We start from the raw sequence: 23,888 nt of genomic DNA on the forward strand, positions 1-23,888 counted from the left end.
CCCTTATTTCAGGGAGTGACACTAGAATTCAGGACACTGCCAAAGCCAGAAACCTGGCAAGCATCCTTGATCGTCCCCTTTCATCACACCTGCATCCAATCTGTCTACCTGCTAAGATGCCATCTTCTCTCACCTCCTAGCTGAAGCATCCTGGACCGGCCCTTGGGTCTAGCTGCCTCTACTCCTTCTTGACCGCCTTTGATGTCTCCTCCATCTTTAAGGCACACAGAGTCCTTTGTGATATTCCCCTGCCATCTGTCCACCTGGCGGCCCCACCCATCTCACCACACTCTGGGCTCAGTTCTGGACTATTTGAACTTCCTGGAAAGTAGTGCTCCTGTGTCTCTTTAGCATCTTGCCTTTGCACACACAGCTCCCTGGGGGAAATGGCCTTGACATTCTACCTTCACCTGATCAGCTCTGTGGCATCTCAGAACTCACCCCAGAGGCCCTCTTCTCCGGGACAGCCTTGCTATCGATACATTGTGACTCTGTGCCCAGACCACCCAGCACTTAACTAGATCACAGCCCTCTTAAAAGTCCACTGTAAGTAGCACTTCACTGTCATTCCTATACACTTAGAAGCTCCTTGAAGCAGACACCGTATCTTTTTTCCTCTTTATTCTCGGTACTCAGTAGAGACTCAGAAATATTTGTGGGTGTAACTGGTTATTGCAGAATTTCTGTGTAGAAAAGGCTAATGGGTAACAGTCTGATTGGAAGAAGTGCCTAGGGGATTTACCCTGAAACCATATTTTCAATGAACACTTAGTATTGTTTCTGTCTAGTATTTGAAGTGGCTAGTCTTGAAAAATAATAAAGATTTCTAAAAATTGTTTTACTCATACTTTATACAAATTGAAAAATATATTTCCATATTTAAGAACATTATTTTAATTGGGGTGACTTGGGCGGTAGAAAATAAAGATTTGGGGACCACTAAAGTATTCTCATCCCCCAGGCCCTTTGGAGGGAATGAGGGAGAGGAATGCAAGGAGAAGCAGACTAAAAGATGGACCATGGACTGCTTTGAATTATTATAGTTGCCTTTGTTTTTTTATTGGCAGTAATGTGCTAGTAGCAGATGCTTTAGTGGTAGACACGATCACATTCCTTCTGACCATCACACTACTACCATCCCCATGATATAGCCTGGTTTCACAAGTTGGATAAATTATCAACATTTTCCTTAAAAAACAAACATTAGCTCACTTTTCTCTTTTAAGTGTTAGTGTCATCTATAATTAAAATCGGATTTTATTGACCATGTACAAAAGTGTTGTGAGTAATTACTATTATTCAGTACAGATTTCTGAAGCATCACTGATCCTTGAAGAGCCACATGATGCTTTTCTTTCTCTTTGTTAGTAACCTTGTTTTTGGAGTTTTGGAAGCGGCGCCAGGCAGAACTTGAGTACGAATGGGACACCGTTGAGTTGCAGCAGGAAGAGCAAGCCCGACCAGAATACGAGGCACGGTGCACTCACGTGGTGATCAATGAGATCACTCAGGTAAGTAGGATGTCGTCTGCGTGCAGTTCAATCTATATATTGCTGGGGTTCTCAAACTTGGTTGCACACTGGAATCACCGAGGAGCTTATAAAATGTTGATGCCCAGCTTCTGTCTATGTACACTCATGATACATTCTGGCACAAAATTTTTTTTAAAGCTTCTTTGGTGATTTTTAATGTACAACCAAAGTGAAGGAGCACTGTTCAGAATAGTGGACACAGGAGACAACTGTGGTCCTTTCTTTCTTAATAACAGTAAAATGAAAAATACATAAACTCTGAAAGAAATGTATAAAAGATGTATTGATTTGTATCTTTCCATACCAGTAAAAAAAAAAAAAAAAAAATAGACACATTGCTTTTCATAGTTGATTCTCAATTTTTCACATGTACCTTCATTATTACAGCCCCTCTCTCTCTTTTTTTTTTTTTTTTTTTTGAGCCTTTATTGAATTTGATACAATATTGCTTCTGTTTCATGTTTTCGTTTTTTAGCCACAAGACATGTAGGATCTTTGCTCCTTGACCAGGGATTGAACCCACACAGCCTGTATTGGAAGGCAAAGTCTTAACCACTGGACTGCCAGGGAGGTCCCTACAGCTCACTTTTCATCAGACTAGCTGTCTTGCACTAAGCCTCAGCCACTGCTCCCCCTTCCGGTTGGAATGTGCACAGAACAGAGTGACTGTTACCCTAAAACCGGAGAGTGGATGAAAAGGGGAAACATTTGTTGAGATCCCACTATATTCAGGCCCCATATTAGGCATTTTGTATAACTAGAAAGGTAAACATGCTGCTTTTACGGTTGCTGCAGAATTTAAAAATAAGACTCTCTATCTCTTTGTATAAACATTTCAAAGTCAGTGAAAGATGATTTTTTAAAATCATCTGCATTATTGCTTCTTTCCATCAACATAGAAAATTTAGAGCCGATTGTATTTGCAGTCATCAGTATAAGGACAGTAGGTTTTGAATACGAATAACTCTTGGAAAGAAAATGCTTTTTACCAAGAGCATCTGAAAATGGCTCCAGCTATAGACTTATAAATTGAATCACAGATTTACAGAATGTTGGCACTAAAAGGGTCTGGAGAGAGCAGTTCAACCCCCTCATTTTATAAATGGGAAAAAAGTGAGGTTCAGTTACTCAACAGAAGGTGACAGTTGTCTTTTATAATGTAACAGGCTTCAAATAATTTCCATTATGAATAGTTCTCTTGTTTACAATGAAAGACGGGGGTCAAAGCATGTGTTTGTGAAAGATTGTACATTCAGAAAAGAAGGCTGAAACTTAGACAAAATCAGACGTGCATAATGTTTTTGAGTACTGAAAAACAAACGGCTATGTTATTGGCAACGTATGAAAAATACTGAGGAAAAGATATTTTAGAAATTTAAACCTACCCATTTTAAATTTAAAATTGCCAGCTAATAAGTTAAATTTCCATTGTAGCATTGCTTGGTAAAAAATTAAAGATGAAGGTTCATTTTTTCCCTTCTTATTCCTCACTTTGCTTTTATTGCAAACACACCCTCCTTTGTATAGAGAGGCCAGCAGTGTTATGGTGAGGCCCTGGGGATAAAACGTATGGAATTCATATCCTAACACAACAACTTACTAGCTGAGTGATATTGGAAATTTGTTAACTTCTCTGTGCCATAGTTTAGCCAGCTGTAAAACAGAAATACAAGAGTTGTTTCCTCATATGATTGTGGTAAGCTGATGAAGTTAAGGAATAGAACCTACTTGGAATAACACCTGGAACAAAGGAAATGCCATGTATATGTTTACAGCTATGATCACATGGTTGATTGGGTCTCTAAAAACAATCTCAGTATATTCATATAAACGATAAAATAGAAATGCTAAAAACTCAAGAGTTACACTGTATTAATACAAAAGTTCAGTCAGGAAACTTACAATGGATACCTGGTACTTGCAGATATCTGCGAAACTTTCTGTCCTGCACAGGCTCTTTGCTATCACTGCAGTCACTTCTGAAATCTGAGACAAGCTCAGGAATAGCGTTGTCAGACACCCAGACTGTTGAGCTCAAATCATAGCAGTTAAACAGTATGTTATTCACACTTGCCTTTTCAGAAACTGTTAGTAAAATAAACACTGCACTGGTTTTGTTGTGTGTATGTTTGAAATTGTTAACAAAAAAAAAAAAAAAAACATGCAATTTTGAATAAGGAGGCTGAGTTTGAAAACTAATTTTTTAAAAAAATTAAGCCTAGGCTTTTGAGACCGTGTGTTTTTTAAGAGCACCCAAAAATGCATTTTTCCTGGAAGTCAAATGTTAATTTTGTATCATTGCTGTTTATAGGGGCTGGGATAAGTTAATGATTTTATCTTTATTTTTTATTTTTTTTAATTTATTTATTTTAATTGGAAGCTAATTACTTTACAATATTGTATTGGTTTTGCCATACATCAATATGAATCCGCCACGGGTGTACACGTGTTCCCCATCCTGAACCCTCCTCCTACCTCCCTCCCCATACCATCCCTCTGGGTCATCCCAGTGCACCAGCCCCAAGCATCCTGTATCATGCATCGAACCTGGACTGGCGATTCGTTTCTCATATGATATTATACATGTTTCAATGCCATTCTCCCAAATCATCCCACCCTCTCCCTCTCCCACAGAGTCCAAAAGACTGTGCTATACATCTGTGTCTCTTTTGCTGTCTCGCATACAGGGTTATCGTTACCATCTTGCATTAGTATACTGTATTGGTGTTTTTCTTTCTGGCTTACTTCACTCTGTATAATCGGCTCCAGTTTCATCCACCTCATTAGAACTGATTCAAATGTATTCTTTTGAATGGCTGAGTAATACTCCATTGTGTATATGTACCATAGCTTTCTTATCCATTCATCTGCTGATGGACATCTAGGTTGCTTCCATGTCCTGGCTATTATAAACAGTGCTGCGATGAACATTGGAGTACACGTGTCTCTTTCAGTTCTGGTTTCCTCAGTGTGTATGCCCAGCAGTGGGATTGCTGGATCATAAGGCAGTTCTATTTCCAGTTTTTTAAGGATTCTCCACACTCACTGTGTGTGTGTATATGTTTATATGTGTATGTATGTGTGTTTATCAACTTTAAATGTACAATATGATAAATTTTGAAACGTGTACATATACAGGAAGGTAACCACCACCACAAACATAAACATAGAGCAATTCTTTTATGCCAAGTGTCCCCTTGTATATTAATAATTTTGGATTCTAGATCCTCCCTGAAATCCTCACCTTGACAAGCACTGATCATTTTTTCCTATAGCCATAGGAAAAAGTGATTTTTCCTATAGTCTTGTTTTTTGTGGAATTTTTATATAAATGAAAATGACTAGGATATAGTCTTCTGTGTCTAGTTTCTTTTAATTATCACAATCCTTGTGAGATTCACCCAAACTGCTTGGTGTATTCTTAGTTCTCCTTTTACTAAGTAACTTATCATTACATACATATACTACAATTTGTTTATCCTTTGAATAGATTGATGATGGGCAATTGGGATTCTTCTAGTTTGTGTTATTATGAATAAATTTCTGTGACATTTACATACAAAAAATTAAACCTAGGATACAGCAAACCAATTAGGAGAAAAATGATTTTGTTGAAATCCTTGATTGACTTTTTTTTCTTTTTTAATTAGGAAGAAGAGCGTGTTCCCTTTACCACATGGGGAAAGTGTATACGTGTAACCCTCTGTGCCAGTGCTGTCTTTTTCTGGGTAAGAGTCTGCAACGGGTGTTTTTCAGTATCTAATTTTAAATGTTGAGAAAACTGAAAAGTCGAGCTGGAAACTGTGCAGTCTCATAAAAAAGATTGATTCCAGAGAACAATTAAGCCACCACATGGTGTGGCTCTCAAGGTTTCACAGTAACTCCCACTACGCATGGCTCTTCCAGCTTTTTTTTTTTACCTCTATTCTTTAAGTCAGATCCATGGTTCAGGTTTTCCAGTTTCTAATAGAAAGACCAGATGGGAGGCATCAAGTATTCTAAAATTTTCCAAGAGTTGCCTTAATATAAAGATAATAGGAACTATCAAAAATAAAACTTCTAAAAGACATGAAATCTTAAATGATTCTAGATAAAAAGACAGTGCTTCTAAAATATCAGAACTTAAAGTAATTTTGTGTTTATTATTAATAAAATCATATTGTTGCTGTTCAGTCACTAAGTTGTGTCTGACTCTTTGTGACCCTATGGACTGCACCACACCAGGCTTCCCTGTCCTTCACTATCTCCCAGAGTTGCTCAAACTCCTGTCCATTGAGTCAATGATGCCATCCAACCATCTCATCCTCTGTCACCCTCTTCTCCTACCCTCAGTCTTTCTCAGTATTAGGATCTTTGCCAATGAGTCAACTCTTCCCATCAGGTGGCCAAAGTATTGGAGATTCTGCTTCAGCATCAGTCCTTCCAACGAATATTCAGGGTTGATTTCCTTCAGGATTGACTGGTTTGATCTCCTTGAAGTCCAAGGGACTCTGAAGAGTCTTCTCCAGCACCACAGTTCGAAAGCATCAGTTTTATGGCCTTCTTTATGGTCCACCTCTCACATTCATACATGACTACTGGAGAAACCATATCTGTAACTATATGGACCTTTGTTGGCAGTGTATTGTCTCTGCTTTTTAAATATGCTGTCTAGGTTTATCATAGCTTTTCTTCCAAGGAGTGAGTATCTTTTAATTTCATGGCTGCAGTCACTGTCTGCAGTGATTTTGGAGCCCCCAAAATTAAATCTGTCACAGTTTCCACATTTCCCCATCTATTTGCCACGGAGTGATGGGACCAGATGCCATGATCTCAGTTTTATGAATGTTGAGTTTTAAGCTAGCTTTTTCACTCTCCTCTTTCACCTTCATCAAGAGGCTCTTTAGTTCTTTGCTTTCTGCCATCAGAGGGCTATCATCTGCATATCTGAGGTTGTTGCTGTTTCTCCTGGCAGTCTTGATTCCAGCTTGTGATTCATCCAGCCCAGCGTTTTACGTGATGTACTCTGCATATAAGTTAAATAAGTAAAAGGACAATATATAGCCTTGACGTACTCCTTTCCCAATTTTGAATCATTCTGTTGTTTCATGTCCAGATCTAACTATTGCTTCTTGACCTGGAAGTAGGTTTCTCAGGAGACAGGTAAAGTGGTGTGGTATTCTCATCTCTTTAAGAATTTTCCACAGTTCATTGTGATCCACATAGTCAAAGGCTTTAGCCTACTCAGTTAAGCAAAAGTAGATGTTTTTCTGGAATTCTCTTGACTTTTTCTATGATCCAGTGGATGCTGGCAATTTGTTCTCTGGTTCCTATTACTTTTCTAAATTCAGCTTGTACATCTGGAAGTTCTTGGTTCACTTATTGCTAAAGCCTAGCTTGAAGGATTTTGAGCATTTCCTTGCTAACATGTGAAATTGGTGCAATTGTGCAATAGTTTGAACATTCTTTGGCATTGCCTTTCTTTGGGATTGGAATGAAAACTGACCTTTTCCAGTCCTGTGGCCACCGCTGAGTTTTCCAAATTTTCTGGCATATTGAGTGCAGTACTTTCACAGCATCATCTTTTAGGATTTTAAATAGCTTAGCTGGAATTCCATCACCTCCACTAGCTTTGTTTGTAGTGATGCTTCCTAAGGCCCACTTGACTTCACATTCCAGGATGTCTGGCTCTAGGTGAGTGACCACACCGTCATGGTTATCCAGGTCATTGAGACCTTTTTTGCACAGTTCATCTGTGTATTCTTGCTACCTCTTCGCAGTCTCTTCTGCTTCTGTTAGGTCCTTGCTGTTTCTGTCCATCTTTTGGGGGCTTATTATTAATAAAATCATATTAGTAACATAATGAGTTTTATTAGCTCAAGAGACTTACCTGCTGGCTCAGCAGTAAAGAATCTGCCTGCAATTCAGAAGGCACAGGAGACACAGGTTCAATCCCTGGGTGGGGAAGACTCCCTGGAGAAGAAAATGGCAACCCATTCCAGTATTCTTGCCTGGAAAATTCCATGAACAGAAGAGCCTGGCAAGCTACCATCCATGCGGTCACAAAGAATCAGACACAACTGAGCACATGGTACAACATTAGCTTAAGGATAACCAGGTTAGAGAATAGGACATGAAGCCCAGATATGAGCTCAATAATAATTTAACATATGAAAAGGAAGGCATTACAAATCAGGGAGATCAGTAAAGATTATTCAGTAAGTGGCAATGAAACAATTGTTAGCTATTTGGGAAAAAAAGAAAGGAAAGATTGAAATCATACTCTAAACCACATTCTGTGATAAATTCCAGAAAAGAAACATTAAAAAGGTAACATCATAAAAAATTAGAAGTAAATATTGATATCAGTTCAGTTCAGTCGCTCAGTCGTTATATACAATTTCTAGATGTGGAAGAAGTTTCAGAGGAAAGTATTTCCCAGTTTCTATGCATCAAAAGCATCCTAAATTTAAACAGAACATCCAGAGGAAATATTTGTCAACAAATAGGACAAAGGGCTAGTTCCTTCAATACATAAAGACTTCAGAGCACTTCTAAGATAACACCAAAAATCTCGGGAGTTAAGAATGCAGAGGAGATGAATATGCATTCAGAAAGGAAAAAGATACAATGGCAGATGTCAAGCCTCAGTGGTAATTCAATCAACGCACATGAAAATGAAATACAGTTTTTCACCTCTCAGATGATAAGACTCTAAGGATGAAGTGCCAAGTGAGCATCTACTCTCATACCTAGACTACTGGATTTATACACTGCTCTAGCCTTCTTAGGAAGCAGTTTGGCAGTACATATCAAAAGTCAAAAATATTCTTATGCTTTAATCTACTAATTCAGCTTTTAAAAACTTTTAATCAGGAAGTATTTCAAAATGATAAAAATCAGCATGGATTTACTCAGACATTTTTATATATATTTCATGTACATATATAAATATTATATATACATATATAAAATCTCTGCCAAAAATGTCCTCCTTCCACCTTTCATACAGTAGAATATTGGACAGCCATGAAAAAGTATGTCCACAAAAATACTTTATGACCTTTAAAAATGTTAAGATTATGATGGGCTTAGGAACAAAGTTAATATGTAAAATAACTTTTAGATGCAAAGAGTACATAGTTCTGGAGGAATTAGGCCTACATATAGATGCATTCTTTCCTATTTTTATCTTTTATTCATTTTGATATTTGGAGTCTTTCAATTGTAGGTGACAGAAGATCAGTCTCCGGTTGGTTTAAACAATAATCAAAAATGGGAATGGGTGAGATTTCTTGGTTCTTATAACTGAAAAATCTCATGTCTGAGGTGTGACTTCAGTCAAGGGTATTGTAGCCCAGATGATGTCAAGGCTGGTTGTGTTCTGACTTCAGTCTGTGTCCAGTGGCGTCCCAGTATAGTGCTTCTAGGCATCCCTCAAGGGCACACGATGGCTGCAGTCTTCCAGATCTCACGTCACATCCAAGCCAAAAAAGGTCTACTTAACAGTTTCCCATGTTGACAGAGGAAGCTCATCTATCATGTGGGTACTAGCATTATGTCCTCACATCTCGGTGGCTCTTAGTAGGTTATTTGCCAATCCTTGAATCAGGTGCTGAGCCAATAGGATGAGACACTTATCTCAAACCAATTGGGATCTACGTGTGGAGCCCAGGGAGGGTGGGCAGTAGAGCCCAAACCACTAGAATAAAAAAAGAGAGGAGGTTATTTACCCTAAAACAAAACTAGGTGCTTTTCTAAGACAGGGAATAGATCCCAGGCAGCAGAAGCAACCAGTGTCCAGTGTCCACAATCAGGGTACTTTACAATTTGCTCTAAAAACATACATTAAAGTCATGATCAGAAAAAATGAAATGTAAGAAACTGGAAGAAGGATGAAAAGTTTCCCTGTCTCTTTAAGAAGTATTGAACCCATTAAGTGCTCTAAAGAAAAATGGAAACATGTCAAGGTTGTAAAAGTTCTGAAATGAATTAGAATTCAACCATGTAGGAGGCAGTGCCATATAGAATTTCCTGTTTCTTGGACTTGAGAATCTCAGTTCTCTCACTAGTTGCTTAATTGGGAGCTTATTGCTTCATCTCTTTGTGGCTCTATTTCCTCATCTGTAAAAAGAAATACAATACTACCTACCTCACAGGACAGTTGTGAGGATTTTAAAAAATATGTGGATGCTGAAGCAATAGTAAGCATTTAAAGAATCTCAACTATTAATGATTACTGAATTTTAAAAATTACTAGCAGACTTAAAAAAAACTATTTCAGTGAGTGGCCTGTGTGTGTTGTACATTTCTCTCAGCCTTAACTAATTTTCACACATACACGCACAGTATTATTTCCTTTCACAAGTGTGAAGCCTTAACTGTGAAGAAAAGGAGATAATGAGAGAGTTTAGAGCAGGAAGTATAATGCTTTACCCACAAACTGATGGCTTCAAAAGTAAGGAAAACATCTTTTTAACTCTTTGGGCCACCATAATCATAGCTAAACTTTAGATAGTGCTTTTCATGTGCCTGGGCTTAATGCTCTGTTTTTACCTGTAGTAACTCACTGAAGCCTCACAATAATCCTATCGATTAGTTGCTGTTATTATCCCCCCATTATATGGGTGAGGAAATTGAATGCCCCAAAGGCTAAATAATTTGCACTAGGCGGAGGAGCTGGGATTTGAACTCTGGAGTGCGGCCAGGCTTGTGATCGCTCCCTCTACTGCCCCCAAATGGTAGAAACCAGCTCCCCTCTGTGACTGTAAACAACATGATTTGCTTGGCCCCGTAATTCACATTCACTGTAGCTTTCTCTATCATGGCAGTCATCACAGGCCATCAGAGACACTGAATACATGCTTCCGGAATGTGTCCAAGAAGGTAGATTCAAAGGAATGCAGTTTAAAAATGGAACCTTCAGCGTGCCCCGTTCAGAGGCCAGAGAAAACCCACCTAGTGAGGAAGTGTCTGCTGTGTTTGACACCCCCACTGATCCTGGGTCTGTGCAGTCAAACTACAATGGATTAGGGAAATGAATCTTGTGCAGGTGCAGGTATAAATAACTGCCGGTTTAAGATCTCAAGATCCAAGTATAAAACGCGTGTGAAGCGTTTGTCAGCAGAGAGCTGCCTGCTGCCGTTTCCGGTAGTGACCTCGGGGCACCTCTGCAGCTTCACTGCTTCTCCTCAGGGTTTCCTCAGCTGTGGGGATGAAGACAGCAACCAGCACCTGCTCACCCACCCCCTCGAGTCAGTGAGAGGTTCTCTGTTGGAAGGAAACATATCCTTTTCTTGGGCTATGCTGTCCTGTGCTTAGTTTCTCCATAGTGTCTGGTTCTTTGCAACCCCCATGGACTGCAGCCCACCAGGCTCCTCTGTTCATGGGGATTCTCCAGGCAAGAATACTGGAGTGGGTTGCCATGGACTACAACTAAGCAAAAACCGCTCATTTATAACCTAAGTAATTCCATACCTAGAAGGGATATTTTCACTGGTTCTGCAATCACAGATTTTTTTTCTTCTACCAGAACATGCTACCACTCCATTTTGAAGATACTGTAAAGACTCTCCCTATTTCTCTCTTTTTGTTAGGGCTTCTTATTTTAGAACTGTTTCAGGTTTACAGGAAAAGTCACAGAAAGTACAGAGTTCCCACAGACCCCTCCTTCCCTGCTCACAGCGGCTCCTGCTGTTAGCATCATCCGTTAGTGAGTGTGCCAATTCTTTTGACTTACTATCATTGCTTCTGCTTTCTTTGAAATTTAACATTCTGATTTTCACCCCTCTTGTGGCACTTATGTGAGATTTACATCACTTTGCAACACATGTTGTCCATTTCAGCATGGGGCCGGTTTTTAAGTGTAAAAGTATAATTATTGACGAGTCTCACACTGATGTGTTAATATATTGTGTTTTCAGATCCTGTTGATCATTGCTTCCGTTATTGGGATCATTGTCTACAGGCTCTCAGTGTTCGTTATATTTTCTGTAAACCTTCGCAAGATCTCTAATGGAACAGACCCAATCCAGAAGTATGTAACTCCACAGATGGCCACATCCATCACTGCTTCCCTCATCAGCTTTATCATCATCATGATTCTGAACACTATATATGAGAAAGTGGCAATCATGATTACTAACTTTGGTAAGGTCCTGCTATATATCTATAACATGGGTCTTTTCTAAGCCATTTTTAGAACGAAGTAAAAACAGGGACTGTGTATTTTAGGCATTCCAATTACAGTATGTTACAATTTTTAGAAAATTTCAAGTGTAAACATATTTTATCCAGCCTGTCCAAGAAATGAATTATCTCCAGGTTTGCATTAGTAAAAGGGACAAAGCAAAGACAGTCATTATGATGTCCAAGCTCTGTGTAAACAGATCAGTGCTGAATAATATTTTCAATTACATTGTATTATGTACCCTATTGTTGAAAGTAAATAGTCTTTTTATTGCAAATAAGTGGAAGAGGGTCATAATGCCAGTGGTAAATCTGTTCCCGCATTGCCGAGAGGACAAACCGTTAGATTGTTATGCGTCTTCCCCCCACGCTGTTCATATTAATATAGCTCCACTCTCATCAGCTCTGGCGATTGTTGTAAATGTTTCTTCTTTCTGGCTTGTATCCCAGGCAGCTGCTTAGTAGCCAGAGTTAAGTGCTTCCTACACACTGCATGTGGCTGGGTCGTTCTCCAAAATGTTATGTTCAGTGGTCATCTTCTGAAAATGATAAGACTGATTTAAATTCTAAACTCAGAGGACAACCCATTTTGTCTTCCCCCAAATGCTTCCAGCAAACTTTCCCTTTCCAACAGACCTACCTTATTGCAGTTCAGGAAGACAAGAGAATGTCATTCAGCATACTGTTCAACATTAATTTTCTGTCTTACACTGAAAGAGGATAGTGCTTGCCTATTTGATATCATTGTGGTTATAAATTTTAAGGAACAGTTGACTACTTTTCTGCCCTTTGGGATATTGTTTCTCCTAGGGGGGAAACTCAACAATGTGTAAACTTGGAATTAACATTGTAGCTACATTAAGAAATTCAGAACAGCTGAAATGGAAACTGAATTGTATTTTTTTAATCATGTTAACTCATGTATCAGTATGATTTTGATTAGGGTCTCAAAGCTGTTAGCAATTTTAAAATCTTAACATTTCTTTTAACTACAGAACTCCCAAGGACCCAGACTGATTATGAGAACAGCTTAACCATGAAGATGTTCTTATTCCAGTTTGTCAACTACTACTCTTCGTGTTTCTACATCGCATTCTTTAAGGGCAAATTTGTGGGTTATCCAGGAGATCCAGTTTATTGGCTGGGAAAATACAGAAATGAAGAGGTGTGAATATAGAGTTATGTTCTCTTGGCAATTTAAGCTGTTGCGTGTTTTCTCTTAGTTGCCCAATGAAAAGTATATTCTTTACATTTTCATTGTATATTCCTTACAATCTTTTTTAGCCTAAACTAGAATTTTAGAAAAATAAATAAAATTAATGACTATTTCATGTTAGATCCATCTAAAATTTAAATGGGACTCTTTAATATTTCAGTGTGACCCAGGTGGGTGTCTACTTGAACTGACAACGCAGCTGATAATCATCATGGGAGGAAAAGCAATCTGGAATAACATACAAGAAGTGTTACTTCCGTGAGTACCGAGTTGTGTAATCTTGAGGATAGAACGGCCCACCCATCACACTCACTTCCCTGCATGTCCACATTGCTGCACGCCCACCTCTAACTTGGAGGAGACTCTCTGCTTATTATCCAGCCAACAGTGTGCACGTATCCAGTGTTTAATAATGATATTTTAAAACCTTTCTATTAAACATAAATCCCCATCTGCTATAGTTTCTGCCTATTAGCCCATCCTTGGGGGCTGATGGATCATAGCCCTCTGAGAGATGGCCCTTGTTGGAGCTTCAGACTAAGTTTTTTCACAGCTTGTTACAACTTTCTCCACCTTTTATACATGCATTTAAAAATCAGTAATAATAATTTGTTGAGTTCTAAGTATGTGCCAGTCAGTGTATTAAGTGCTTTATATACTCTCTCATTTAATCATGCAAACAATGCTTATTTTTATTTCCCTTCTGCAGATAAAGAATCCATGTCTTCATTAGGTTAAATGATTTGCCCGAGTTCACACAGCCAATAAGAGGCTACTGTGGGTTCAAGTGTAAAACCCCATGGCTCCAAATCCATGTGCTTTTAAGAACAGAGGTTCATTTATGGTCCTAAAGCACCATGCTATGTAGCAGTTTAGAAGACAGTTGTCAAAAATAACTACAAAGGTTTTGACTTACAGTTCTTTTCCTGGAAATGAGAACAGATGTTAGCTAAGGTCACTCTGTTTTTTTCAATGAAACCCAATCCCATATCAGAGTGGACAATTCCAATGCCATCTGCAATTTCTACATATTTCAGCTTACTGTCTTAGCATTCTATTGCTGCTTTAACAAATATCCCCACAGTTAATGATTATTGGAAGGAAATGAGGGGGGAGCCCCACAAAATAATAAATTGAATATTAATATCCTGTGGGTCCTGAAACTCAGAAGTCTGCAGAGGTCTCACTGGGCTAACATCAAGGTGCTGGCAGGGCTGCTTCCTCCAGGCTCTAGGGTAATCTGTATCTTTGCCTTTTCCAGCTCCTAGAGGCTACTTGCATCCCTTGACCTAGGACTTCTTTTCTCCATCTCACAGCCAGCAAGGTTGCCTGTCTCTGACTCTTTTCTGTGGTTACACCTCCCTCCCACACCCCTCTCTACCTTCTCTTCTGCCTCCATCTTGCACTTTTAATGACCCTTTGAGTACACTGGGCCCCCCTGGATAATCAAGTCTTGTCTCTCATAGAGTCAGCTGATTAGCACCCTTACCTGCATCTGCACCCATAATTTTCATATGTTCTGGGGATTAGGATGTGGACATCTTTGGGAAGACTATTTTCCTGCCTGCCACACTACCCTTTTCAAGATGATTTCTGGCTCTGAGTTTCTGTTGTCACAAAACTGTTGATCCCTCTCTTGTCTTGCTCCCACATCGGTACTCTGCTCCTGCCAGCCTGAATGCTGAATGCAACCTTCTCAACGTCCTCCAAAACCACTCACACAAGCAGGCCTTATTGACGTTTGGGGCGTGGAGGAGAAACTTAGGCAACTTGACTCTCGAAATGCAAACTCCATCTCTTTAGTCTTTCATCCCACTGTACTACTGAGGATCTTGCTGTTGCTGTTTACTTATTACCCTTCTCTGTAGGCTCCAGAACACGAACATTCTGCCCTGTCTTCCTGCCACCACACCCAGCTTCCTTCTCATCTTTTCTTCTCCCTCTCCTAACCTTTCTTCTCTCTCCCTCATTACCAAGTTTCTGTTTATTCTCTTTGTAGAGCAGTTAATTTCTTGACTTTTTTTTTTTTTTTCTGTTTTTGAAGAGCAAAACCTTTTGGGTTTCAGCATGTCCTTCCACATTTCTTCACTGGAGCTTTATCTTCTGTCTTCAGTGTGAATTATCAGGGTCTGTCTGTAAATAAGGACATCCTTTTTTCTCCAGTTCCATCCATCCCCCTCAAAAACAGATTCTGATCTTAGCTGTGAAATGAATACTTTTTTGCCCTACTGTGCAGTAGACAATCCTTACCTTGGGCTCACAGTTAGATTTTTTCCAGATGAGTAAAAGTAGGTTGTGTGCAAATAATACTATGTTTCCATATGAAAATGAATGTATCAAATAGAGGAAAAGCTTAACTCAGATTACAAAAAAAAAAAAAAAAAAAAGCATTTTCTGAAGGAAATAGGTTAGTTACCTAACACTGAGTGTTAGTGAATAATTCATCAGTGAGCTACTTTCTGATTTAAACAATCAAGGAGAAGGGTATATTTCCTAAACCAGTACTGAGAAATTCATACAAAATGGAATTTGTTCATGTGAAATAGTTAAAAATAAAGGATACATTATAGTATCAGTGGTTTGTCTATACCTTCACTTTAAGGAAACATATTTTTGTAAATTCTTGTGAGCTGAACTTTGCCTTCAGGTATTTTGATTACTCACCTAGAATATTTAGGTAATGTGTTTTGAATTCTGTTTCCCTTCTCTGAAAACTGGGAGTGCTAAACGTTAGGCAAGTTCGGGACTTCCCTGGTGGTCCAGTGGCTGAGGGTCCATGCGTCCAGTACAGGGGGCCAGGGTCTATCCTCAGTCAGGGAACTAAATCCCACATGCTGCCACAAAGGTCCTGAATGACACAGAGAAGATCAAAGATCCCGTGTGCTGCAACTAGTACCAAGCATAGCCAAATAAATAAATTACTTTTTTAAAAAATTAGGCCATTTAGAGAATAGCTTCTGCTCTTTATAAAGGTGCCAGTTTCCTTCCTTCCTTTTTCATACAACATTCTAACATAGATCTATCAGTTTCTTTTGCTATCAGAACTACACCTATTCCAAAAACACATAGAAAGGAGAAAGAAAACTTACAAAAGTTAGTGGCTATTTTCACACCATTTAAATATGTCAAAAGGAACATGCATACTTAGTTGCTTAGTCATGTCCAACTCTTTACAACCCCACGTACTGCAGCCTGCCAGGCTCCTCTGTCCATGGGGATTCTCTAGGCAAGAATACTGGAGTGGGCTGCCATGCCCTCCTCCAGGGGATCTTCCTCACCCAGGGATCGAACCCACATCTCTTCTGTGTCTCTTGCATTGCCGGCGGATTCTTTACTGTCTGAGTGACCCATGAAATGAATTTCACCATAAACCTACCTGCTTCCACCCTCAGCTCCACTTGGGGTCCTTGCCTAGGGTTCTCAGAAGCAGATCTAGCTCCCTTTAGGGGGCTGGGGAGATCGCTCTAGCACATGCATGAGCATGTGGCATTTAGTAGGTCCTCAGTAGAGCCAGCTGAGTGAATGAGTGACTCATGTGCTTCAAATACAAACGTCAGTAAATTAATGGAATTGTTCACTGGACCCAGAGAACAAGCCTAGAGCCCTTTGGCCTTCCCAGCTTCACTTCCTTTTTTGATAATTGGAGCATTCCTGGGAGTTTTATTCTGCACTTGACAAAAAACTAGTACAGTTCCTGCATTAAGCTACTAACTCTGAAGAAGTTTTATGATAAAATGTTAAAAAAAAAACAGAGTTAAACATCCAAAACGCCTTAGCATTGTCCTTTGGTGTTTAGATAATGGATGGCTGTAATTCTCTTCCTTTATATGTTTTCTGTATTTTCCACAGTGAACACTCACTATTTAGATAATAAGAAAAAGCAGACTTTTTACAAGAGGAAATATCTCTTGTCAACATATAATTTGACTAGAGAATGAATGAGAGACATACAATAAGAGAATCCTAAGTACGGGCATTCTTCACTCTACACGCTCAGCCTTAAAATTCAGGAACAGTAAACTCAGGAGTCAAATAGATTCAGATAGTGAAGGATGCTTGTATTCAAAATTAGCAAGTGGAAATATCCTACACAGAAATGGTGATGATCTATAATATATGGATAAAATGTGGTAATAAAGAGACAAAGACAAAATGAGGTGTAAAGTGTTTCATACCACACTTTACATGTAGTAAATACTCAATAAAGGGCAATTTTTTTTATGATAGTGTTTGACTAATATGCATGGTCCATTCCTAAGAAAATTACTTTGTAACCCACGCTTAGAGGAAGAATCTTTTTCCCCAGCCTTGACCAGGGGAAGAAGCATCCAGTGTGTCTATACTTTTTTAAAGTTTTATAGGTGATTCTCATGGGCAATTAAATTGATATTCCTGTACTAGAATCATAACCCAATAGAAAAACCCAAAAGACCACGAACAATAACAGATGGACTTCAAACCAAGATTTCCTGCTACAGATGAGCCATTCAACTCAGACTGAGCACGAGGTTCAGAGTGTGAAGCTCAGAAAAGCAGGCTAGTCGGGACTTCTGATTTGACCTAATAGGATTGGTGGTGGGAGGCAATACAGTACAAGGAACAAGAGCCAGATGAGTCAGTCATGCAAGTGGCTGCCAGGACAGAAGTTTCATCCTGAATCCAAGTCATGATGGATTTGGGTCCCTGACCGTGAAAGATCGTTTTCTCTGGAGCCTGGAGAGGATTTCGCGAGAGGCTGAGGCTGAAAGTGTGAGGGCAGAGCAAAAACTAAACCAGTAGAACCCAGTGATCTTGAGTTTGGGTGTCACGAAGGGAGATGGATGTGTGTGGTCTTTGTTGCCACGTGTACCACAAGGGCCCTTGGAATGTCTGAAGAACGGTGCATTCCCGGCCAAACCTCAGACTTGATTACAGAGCTCCGGGTTGCGGCCTCGGAAGTAACACCAGCAACAAGTGCTCCACATCATTCTTGTAAGTGCTGAAGTGAGATGCAAGCCAAGACTCTAAATAACTTCGCTCTCATTTACTGTTGGCCTCAGCCAATTAGCCTCTGTTCGTCAAAAGAAAATCTCACACAGGGGGTTTTGATGTGTTAGGAAGTTTGCTAAATCCTCATCTGTTCTGAGTCATTTCATTCTGACAACAACCCTGGGCAGTGTAGGTTTTATCACCCCATTTTATGTAAACTTGACTAACGTTATAACGAATAAGAAGTGTGGATTCAGATCCAGGGATATGTCTGAACCCATATCCCCTCCACTTCCACAGCCTCCTGCTCTTCCCCTGATGTCAAAGAAGAAAGAAGTAGGGAAAGATTGTGAAGCCAAGGGCACCGTTGCTTGTAGAGAAATCTCCCCTTAGCAAGCCTGGGGAAGTGTCAGTGAGCAGTTAACACTGAGATCAGGAGCACTGGGAAACCCAGCATGGTCAGCTATTTGTAATTCACATCTTATACTCTGTGTGGGTGCGTGGGTATGTGTGTACATACAGGTGTTCACGTGCAACACATACAGTGGTCTTTACAGTGAAGTCCTTATAAATGTGCTGTGTAATCAGCCAGAGCTTAACCAGATGCTACGTTTTTTGCTGTTGTGGTGCATCTTCTGATGAACTCGACAAGTAAACCACAAGCCAGCTGTTATTTCAGGGGACAACAGCCCTATAAGCTAGAGCTGCACACCTTGTTTCAATGCCAACTGTTTCCAATTTCTTTTCAAGAGAAATTGCCATTAAAAAGGGTAGAGGGGGGTGGGGCATTCAGCTGGCCCAGAATCTTCTGAGAAAGAAAAACACATACCCAAGAGGAAACACAGGACTGCTCTGCGGGGCAGCTTCCAGCACTGGGCCAGGATTCCTCCGAGCTCTGCACTGACTTTGAAGAAATATGTCACATCTTTGGTCTTTAATTTGTTCAGCTGAAAATAGGGCCTTGGATCTGTCTTATCCAAAGTCAAAGGATGTCACTTTTCTGCACAGTGCCCTCAATGATTCCCCACTTCCTTCAGTGTAAAATAATGCCCAAACCTCACTGTGGTCTCCTAGGCTCCAACCCCCACAATCAACAGACTTACTTTTCTCTTTGCCCTCGACCACATGGGCCTCCAGACTTCCCTGATGGCTCAGCAGGTAAATAATCCGCCTGCTACACAAGAGTCGCAGGTTTGATCCCTGGATCAGGAAGATCCCCTGAAGGAGGGCACGGCAACCCACTCCAGTATTTTGCCAGGCAAAGAGTCAGAAGTGACTGAGCACACACGCACTCTGGCCTCTATGCCTTGTTTATTTTCTCTGGTAATTTTCAGTCTGCAAAGATCACTTTGGATAAGAGCAGGAAAATGGTGGGGGCAGGGGGCGGAGCTAAAGTTAATCAAATGGGGAAAAGTATTTTGAAAAAACTAAAATGCCCACATGAATAGAAGGTAGGAGGACAAATCATAGTTACAGTTGTGATAAAACCAGGTATGTAGTCAATATTATTCTTCAAAATATTTTGGGATAGAGAGGCAGAAATAAAAATAAATTTAGCATGAAAACAAGAAATTGAATTCTTGGAAAGATGATGTGTTCAGCTCAAAATGTCAGTAATCCTTTTATGCTCTTGGTCTGACAGTATTCTGACTGATAATTTGATCTTTTTGGCAGCTGGGTCATGAACGTGTTTGGACGGTGTCGCACCGTTTCAGGAGCAGAAAAGATAACCCCACGATGGGAACAAGACTACCATCTGCAGCCCATGGGCAAACTGGGGTTATTTTATGAATATCTTGAAATGAGTAAGTCACTAGTGAAATTTGGGGTTGCATGAAATATATTGGAGCATGCTTTGGATCCCCAAAGCATCGGTTATAGAGCCAAATTATTATCTAGCCTATTGAAATGGAGTCCATTTTTCTCCACTAGGTAAAATACCTTCAGGCTTTCAAATACAGTGACTGTGTGTATCTTTGTCAATATTTGTGTTACACAAAGCTGAAAATGTATTACACAGTGATGAAATGGAATATTCATTGAGGTACATCTTCACCATTAATTCTGAGGATACTTAGGCTGTTGTCTAAAGATGAACTCAGAGCTATTATTAGCTGTGACTCAGCCCTGGCTGGAGTTCATGCAGCACAGCTGTTGGCTGATTCCTTCTGAACAGACTCGTGTGAGCAAGCCTGTGCAAGTAGCCCATGGGAACAAGGGTCACAGGGTCCCCCCAACCCCCTCCACATCTCACACTTGCCTTTGACATTGTATCTATTGCTTCTGGTTGGTGGTTTCTGCCTAATTCCTTGAGTGACCTCATGGCAAATCACTGGCTTGAATTTGAAACTGTTTTGCTGGTCTGGAATTAAGATTTAATACAGGCTCCCTCCTTCTTGGATGTCTCTGTCTGTTTCTGTAGTATTTGCTTGGGCTCTCTTTCTCTTCACTTGAACTTGATTTTAAGCTGTCGGTTGCCTTTAAATGAATGCATCTCAAAATAGATTTCCATTGGAAACACCATCTTTTCTATTATGCATGACACACTTTTATCTAATAGAAGGCTAACAATGGACATGTTTTGTATCTGTGCCCTTTCAGTTCACCATTGCATTGAATTACAGTTTTTTAAGCTTAGGAAAACAGGAAAGGATTTTGACAGGTTTTGCATTTATGCATGCGGGTTTGTGTATTTGCAGAGACACCCCTTTGTGGTTCCTTTATAAGTCTGCATATAGAGGGAGGTTTTTATTAAGTCACATTCTATATATAAAATAATTGCTTTTAAAAATATACATTATATGTGGAAACGCATCTGCTTCTGAATGGTTCCTCTTGTAGTTTCTTTAGTCAACAATGCTTTGCAGCAAGAAGTCTGATTTGAATTTCATTTCTGCTTTTGTTATGTTTCATGACCAGGTTCAATTAAGGGTGTAGCCGCAGTCCATAATGTAGAAGCTATCTTTCTTTATTCTGTTTATTTTCAAAAGGACTACAAGACAATTATCTGTATTCCAAAATGAGTCATAATTGTAAATATTTCTTATTGGAGTCATTATCAGCATTAATAACAACAATATTATGGGGCAGAATACCATTTGTTATTTTAACACCAAAAAAACTTGGAAAAAAATTATTTTTCTGTAGTTAGTCAAATAAATGGTATAGAAGGCAAAAGTTATATGGTCATGCTTTGGGGAGAAATTGATAGGACTTTTAGAATTTCATAGTCTCATTAAAATAATTACCAGCTAAATAACTTGGCCTCTCAAGGATGGACTTAGACATTATCATACCAAGTGAAGTAAGTCAGAGAAAGACAAATATATCACTTATATGTGAAATCTAAAGAGATGATACAGTGAACTTATTTATAAAACAGAAACAGACTCATAGACATAGAAAAGAAACTTATGGTTACCAAAGGAGGAAAGGGAAAGGGATACATTAGGAGTTTGGGATTAACAGATACATACTACTTTATATAAAATAAACAACAAGGTCTTGCTGTTTTCATGGAGGAAACTATATTAAAAAAAATAATAAAGATAATAATTCAGCCTCACCCGCCTGCATAAGACAGGATGGAATAACAGTGGTTATAGAGAGATTTTTAAATTTTTTTTCTTTCCCATTATGATTTATTACAGGATATTGAATATAGTTCCCTGTGCTATACAGTAGGACTTTGTCATTTATCTATTTTATATACAGTAATTATCTGCTAATCTCAAACTCCTAATTTATCCCTCCCCCAATTTTTTTTAGATTTATTAAATTGTTGTCCTATTATTCACATAATTCCTAATGAATTAGAAAATTAATCGGTTTCCAAGCATAGGCAGTCTGTTATTCTGTATTCGAAACCAGAGTGAAATCTATGTTTTGTTCTTTGGGTTTATGGGAGATAGAATTTCCACATGCCTTTTGAATTATTTTTGTTGCTCTAAAGTTAACACAGAGTGCCTGTGGTGGTGAGCTCATCCCCACAGTTTACTCATTAATGATAGCACCATCTACCTTTTTAGCTGCTGAAGGGGACCGTCTTCTGACAGACAACCCTGGAGGCCTCCCCTCATGCTTGGTTAGGACTCGCGACCAGCTACCAGCTCTGGTCCCCATGAAGGGAACTAGAACTCCCCTCTGCCTGGACAAACTTTTCCCTTTTCTACCTGAAAAGATTCCTCCCGAGCCTCAGCAGGAGCCATCAACTTTTCAAACAGATTTCCTGCTCTCTTCTCTGGGCATCAGTAGCACTTGACTCTTGTCCTGACGGTATGTGGTTGTGTGCATGCTTCTCTCCCAAGCTGGACTGATCCTGTTGGAAGTAGCACTCGGGCCTCTGCATCTTCCAGTCCTCACCTGGAGCACTGCTGCCTGGACCCTCATGAATATTTATTTAAGTGACTTGAGCTTGGAGTTCAACACACACAAATACAGCTGTTAACTGGGTGAATAGTAGCATTGCCCCAGCAGCCCCCACCAGATTCTGTATGGCCCATGTTTTTTTTAGTGAAATTCTTTTATTTTGATAGTGAATTCCCCGCCATCCTTTGAGATGATTAGAGTAATTCTCGGTTGTTATCCAAAATTGCTTCCCTAAGTATATGGTCCTGACTTCTGAGAACTCAGACACAGGACATAGGTGAAAGAATTGTGTGTCAGATTTAAAATCTAAAAGCCATAGGGTACCGTTTTGTACTTAGAACACTATACAGCATAAACACCAGTCTCTTGATTCCTTAGTGGTGCCTTCCCAGTGTGCAGGTGCAATAAATGAAATGCAGGGCCGTGATGAAGTGGGCTCTGCTCATCTCTGGTACTGCCTCTTCCATCCTTGCATGTTCACTTGATCTTACCTTCATGTATTATTTTCTCCATCTAATTTACTATAATTAATATCACTGGTTCTTCAACATCTCCTTGTACCTACTCCTTTCTTTCCCTCTACAGTGCGACACGCACCCAAGCGTCCCCTACACTCTCCAGAGCCAGGCCTGTCTTCCCCCACTCCCCCGTCTCTGCTCTGTTTCTGCCTACCACCTGCCCTGATGCTTCCTCATCTTTGCAGGATAAACATTCCAAAATGGAACCTATTTGTAGGCCTCTCATCTCTTAATCACTTATTCATTCATTCATCCATCCATCCATCTCACAAACATTGAGCAACTGCTGTGCCAAACCCTGGATCAGTTGCTGGGGATACCAAGCCAAGTAAAACTTGGTGTCTGGCCTCCCAGGGCCAAGCGAGGGATAGCAAGTGCTTGGTGGGTTGCTAAGCAGGTGAGCACAGATCAGACTTCTAGAACAGGTGATAAACTAGATTTTGGAAGGGTGATTGGAAGGTAGCTATCAAAAGTGTGATAGAGAGAATGGACATTTCATGCAGAGAGATGGATGCAGTCACAGGTACAAAGACACGAAACAGCTTGGCCAGTTCAGAGAACGGCAAGTAAACAAGGTATGGCTAGAACAAAGGAGCCATAGAAATATCAGGTGGAAGTATCAGGTGAGCAAGGGCTGTACCCTGATGGGTCTTGTGTGCTTAGCCAGGACACCTGAACTTATCCTTAAAAAAATACGGACACTTTGGAATATTTGTAAGCAAGAAAATTGCATAATGTGTATGTGAAGAAGATCCAATTATTCTGGCAGCAGAATGAAAGATAATATTTTATGTTGTGCCCATATTTGGTGGGAAGAGGATATATAAGGGGGCCACACCATAACCTGACAAAAGCACCTAAGTGGAGTCTATGGGCTTAGGTAAAGGAGACAGATTTGATAGGTGTTACAGAGATGACTAGTGTGGCAGGTAAGGAATAGAATTGTTGAGATAACTTCCAGGAGACTGAATACAAGTCTCCTGGATGGAATACAAGGAGAGGAGCTGGTTTTGAGGAAACAGTTCTAAGTTGGATATTTTGACCGTGAGGTGTCTATGAGACATCAGAGAGGTGAGGTCCATTATTAAGTTGGTTTCACCAGTCAGGAGCTAAGACAAG

The 23,888-nt window shown here is 39.8% G+C and overlaps 1 protein-coding gene across 3 annotated transcripts in view; it reads left to right on the forward strand.

Moving 5' to 3' along the window:
* Positions 1–23,888, forward strand: part of ANO6 (anoctamin 6) — a 236,586-nt gene that overhangs the window by 194,418 nt on the left and 18,280 nt on the right. For all 3 annotated transcript variants that reach the window (XR_011464220.1, XM_070370661.1, XM_070370662.1), the window contains 6 exons: positions 1,369–1,511; positions 5,183–5,260; positions 11,435–11,660; positions 12,695–12,864; positions 13,076–13,173; positions 19,558–19,688. Coding sequence is in view for 2 of the 3 variants with exons in the window: in XM_070370661.1 (XP_070226762.1) it covers positions 1,369–1,511; positions 5,183–5,260; positions 11,435–11,660; positions 12,695–12,864; positions 13,076–13,173; positions 19,558–19,688 (846 nt within the window). In the remaining variant the exon portion in view is untranslated. The remainder of the gene's footprint in view (positions 1–1,368; positions 1,512–5,182; positions 5,261–11,434; positions 11,661–12,694; positions 12,865–13,075; positions 13,174–19,557; positions 19,689–23,888) is intronic.

Source organism: Bos mutus, chromosome 5 (genome assembly GCF_027580195.1).
Source record: "Bos mutus isolate GX-2022 chromosome 5, NWIPB_WYAK_1.1, whole genome shotgun sequence".
In the NCBI taxonomy this organism is placed as follows: domain Eukaryota; kingdom Metazoa; phylum Chordata; class Mammalia; order Artiodactyla; family Bovidae; genus Bos; species Bos mutus.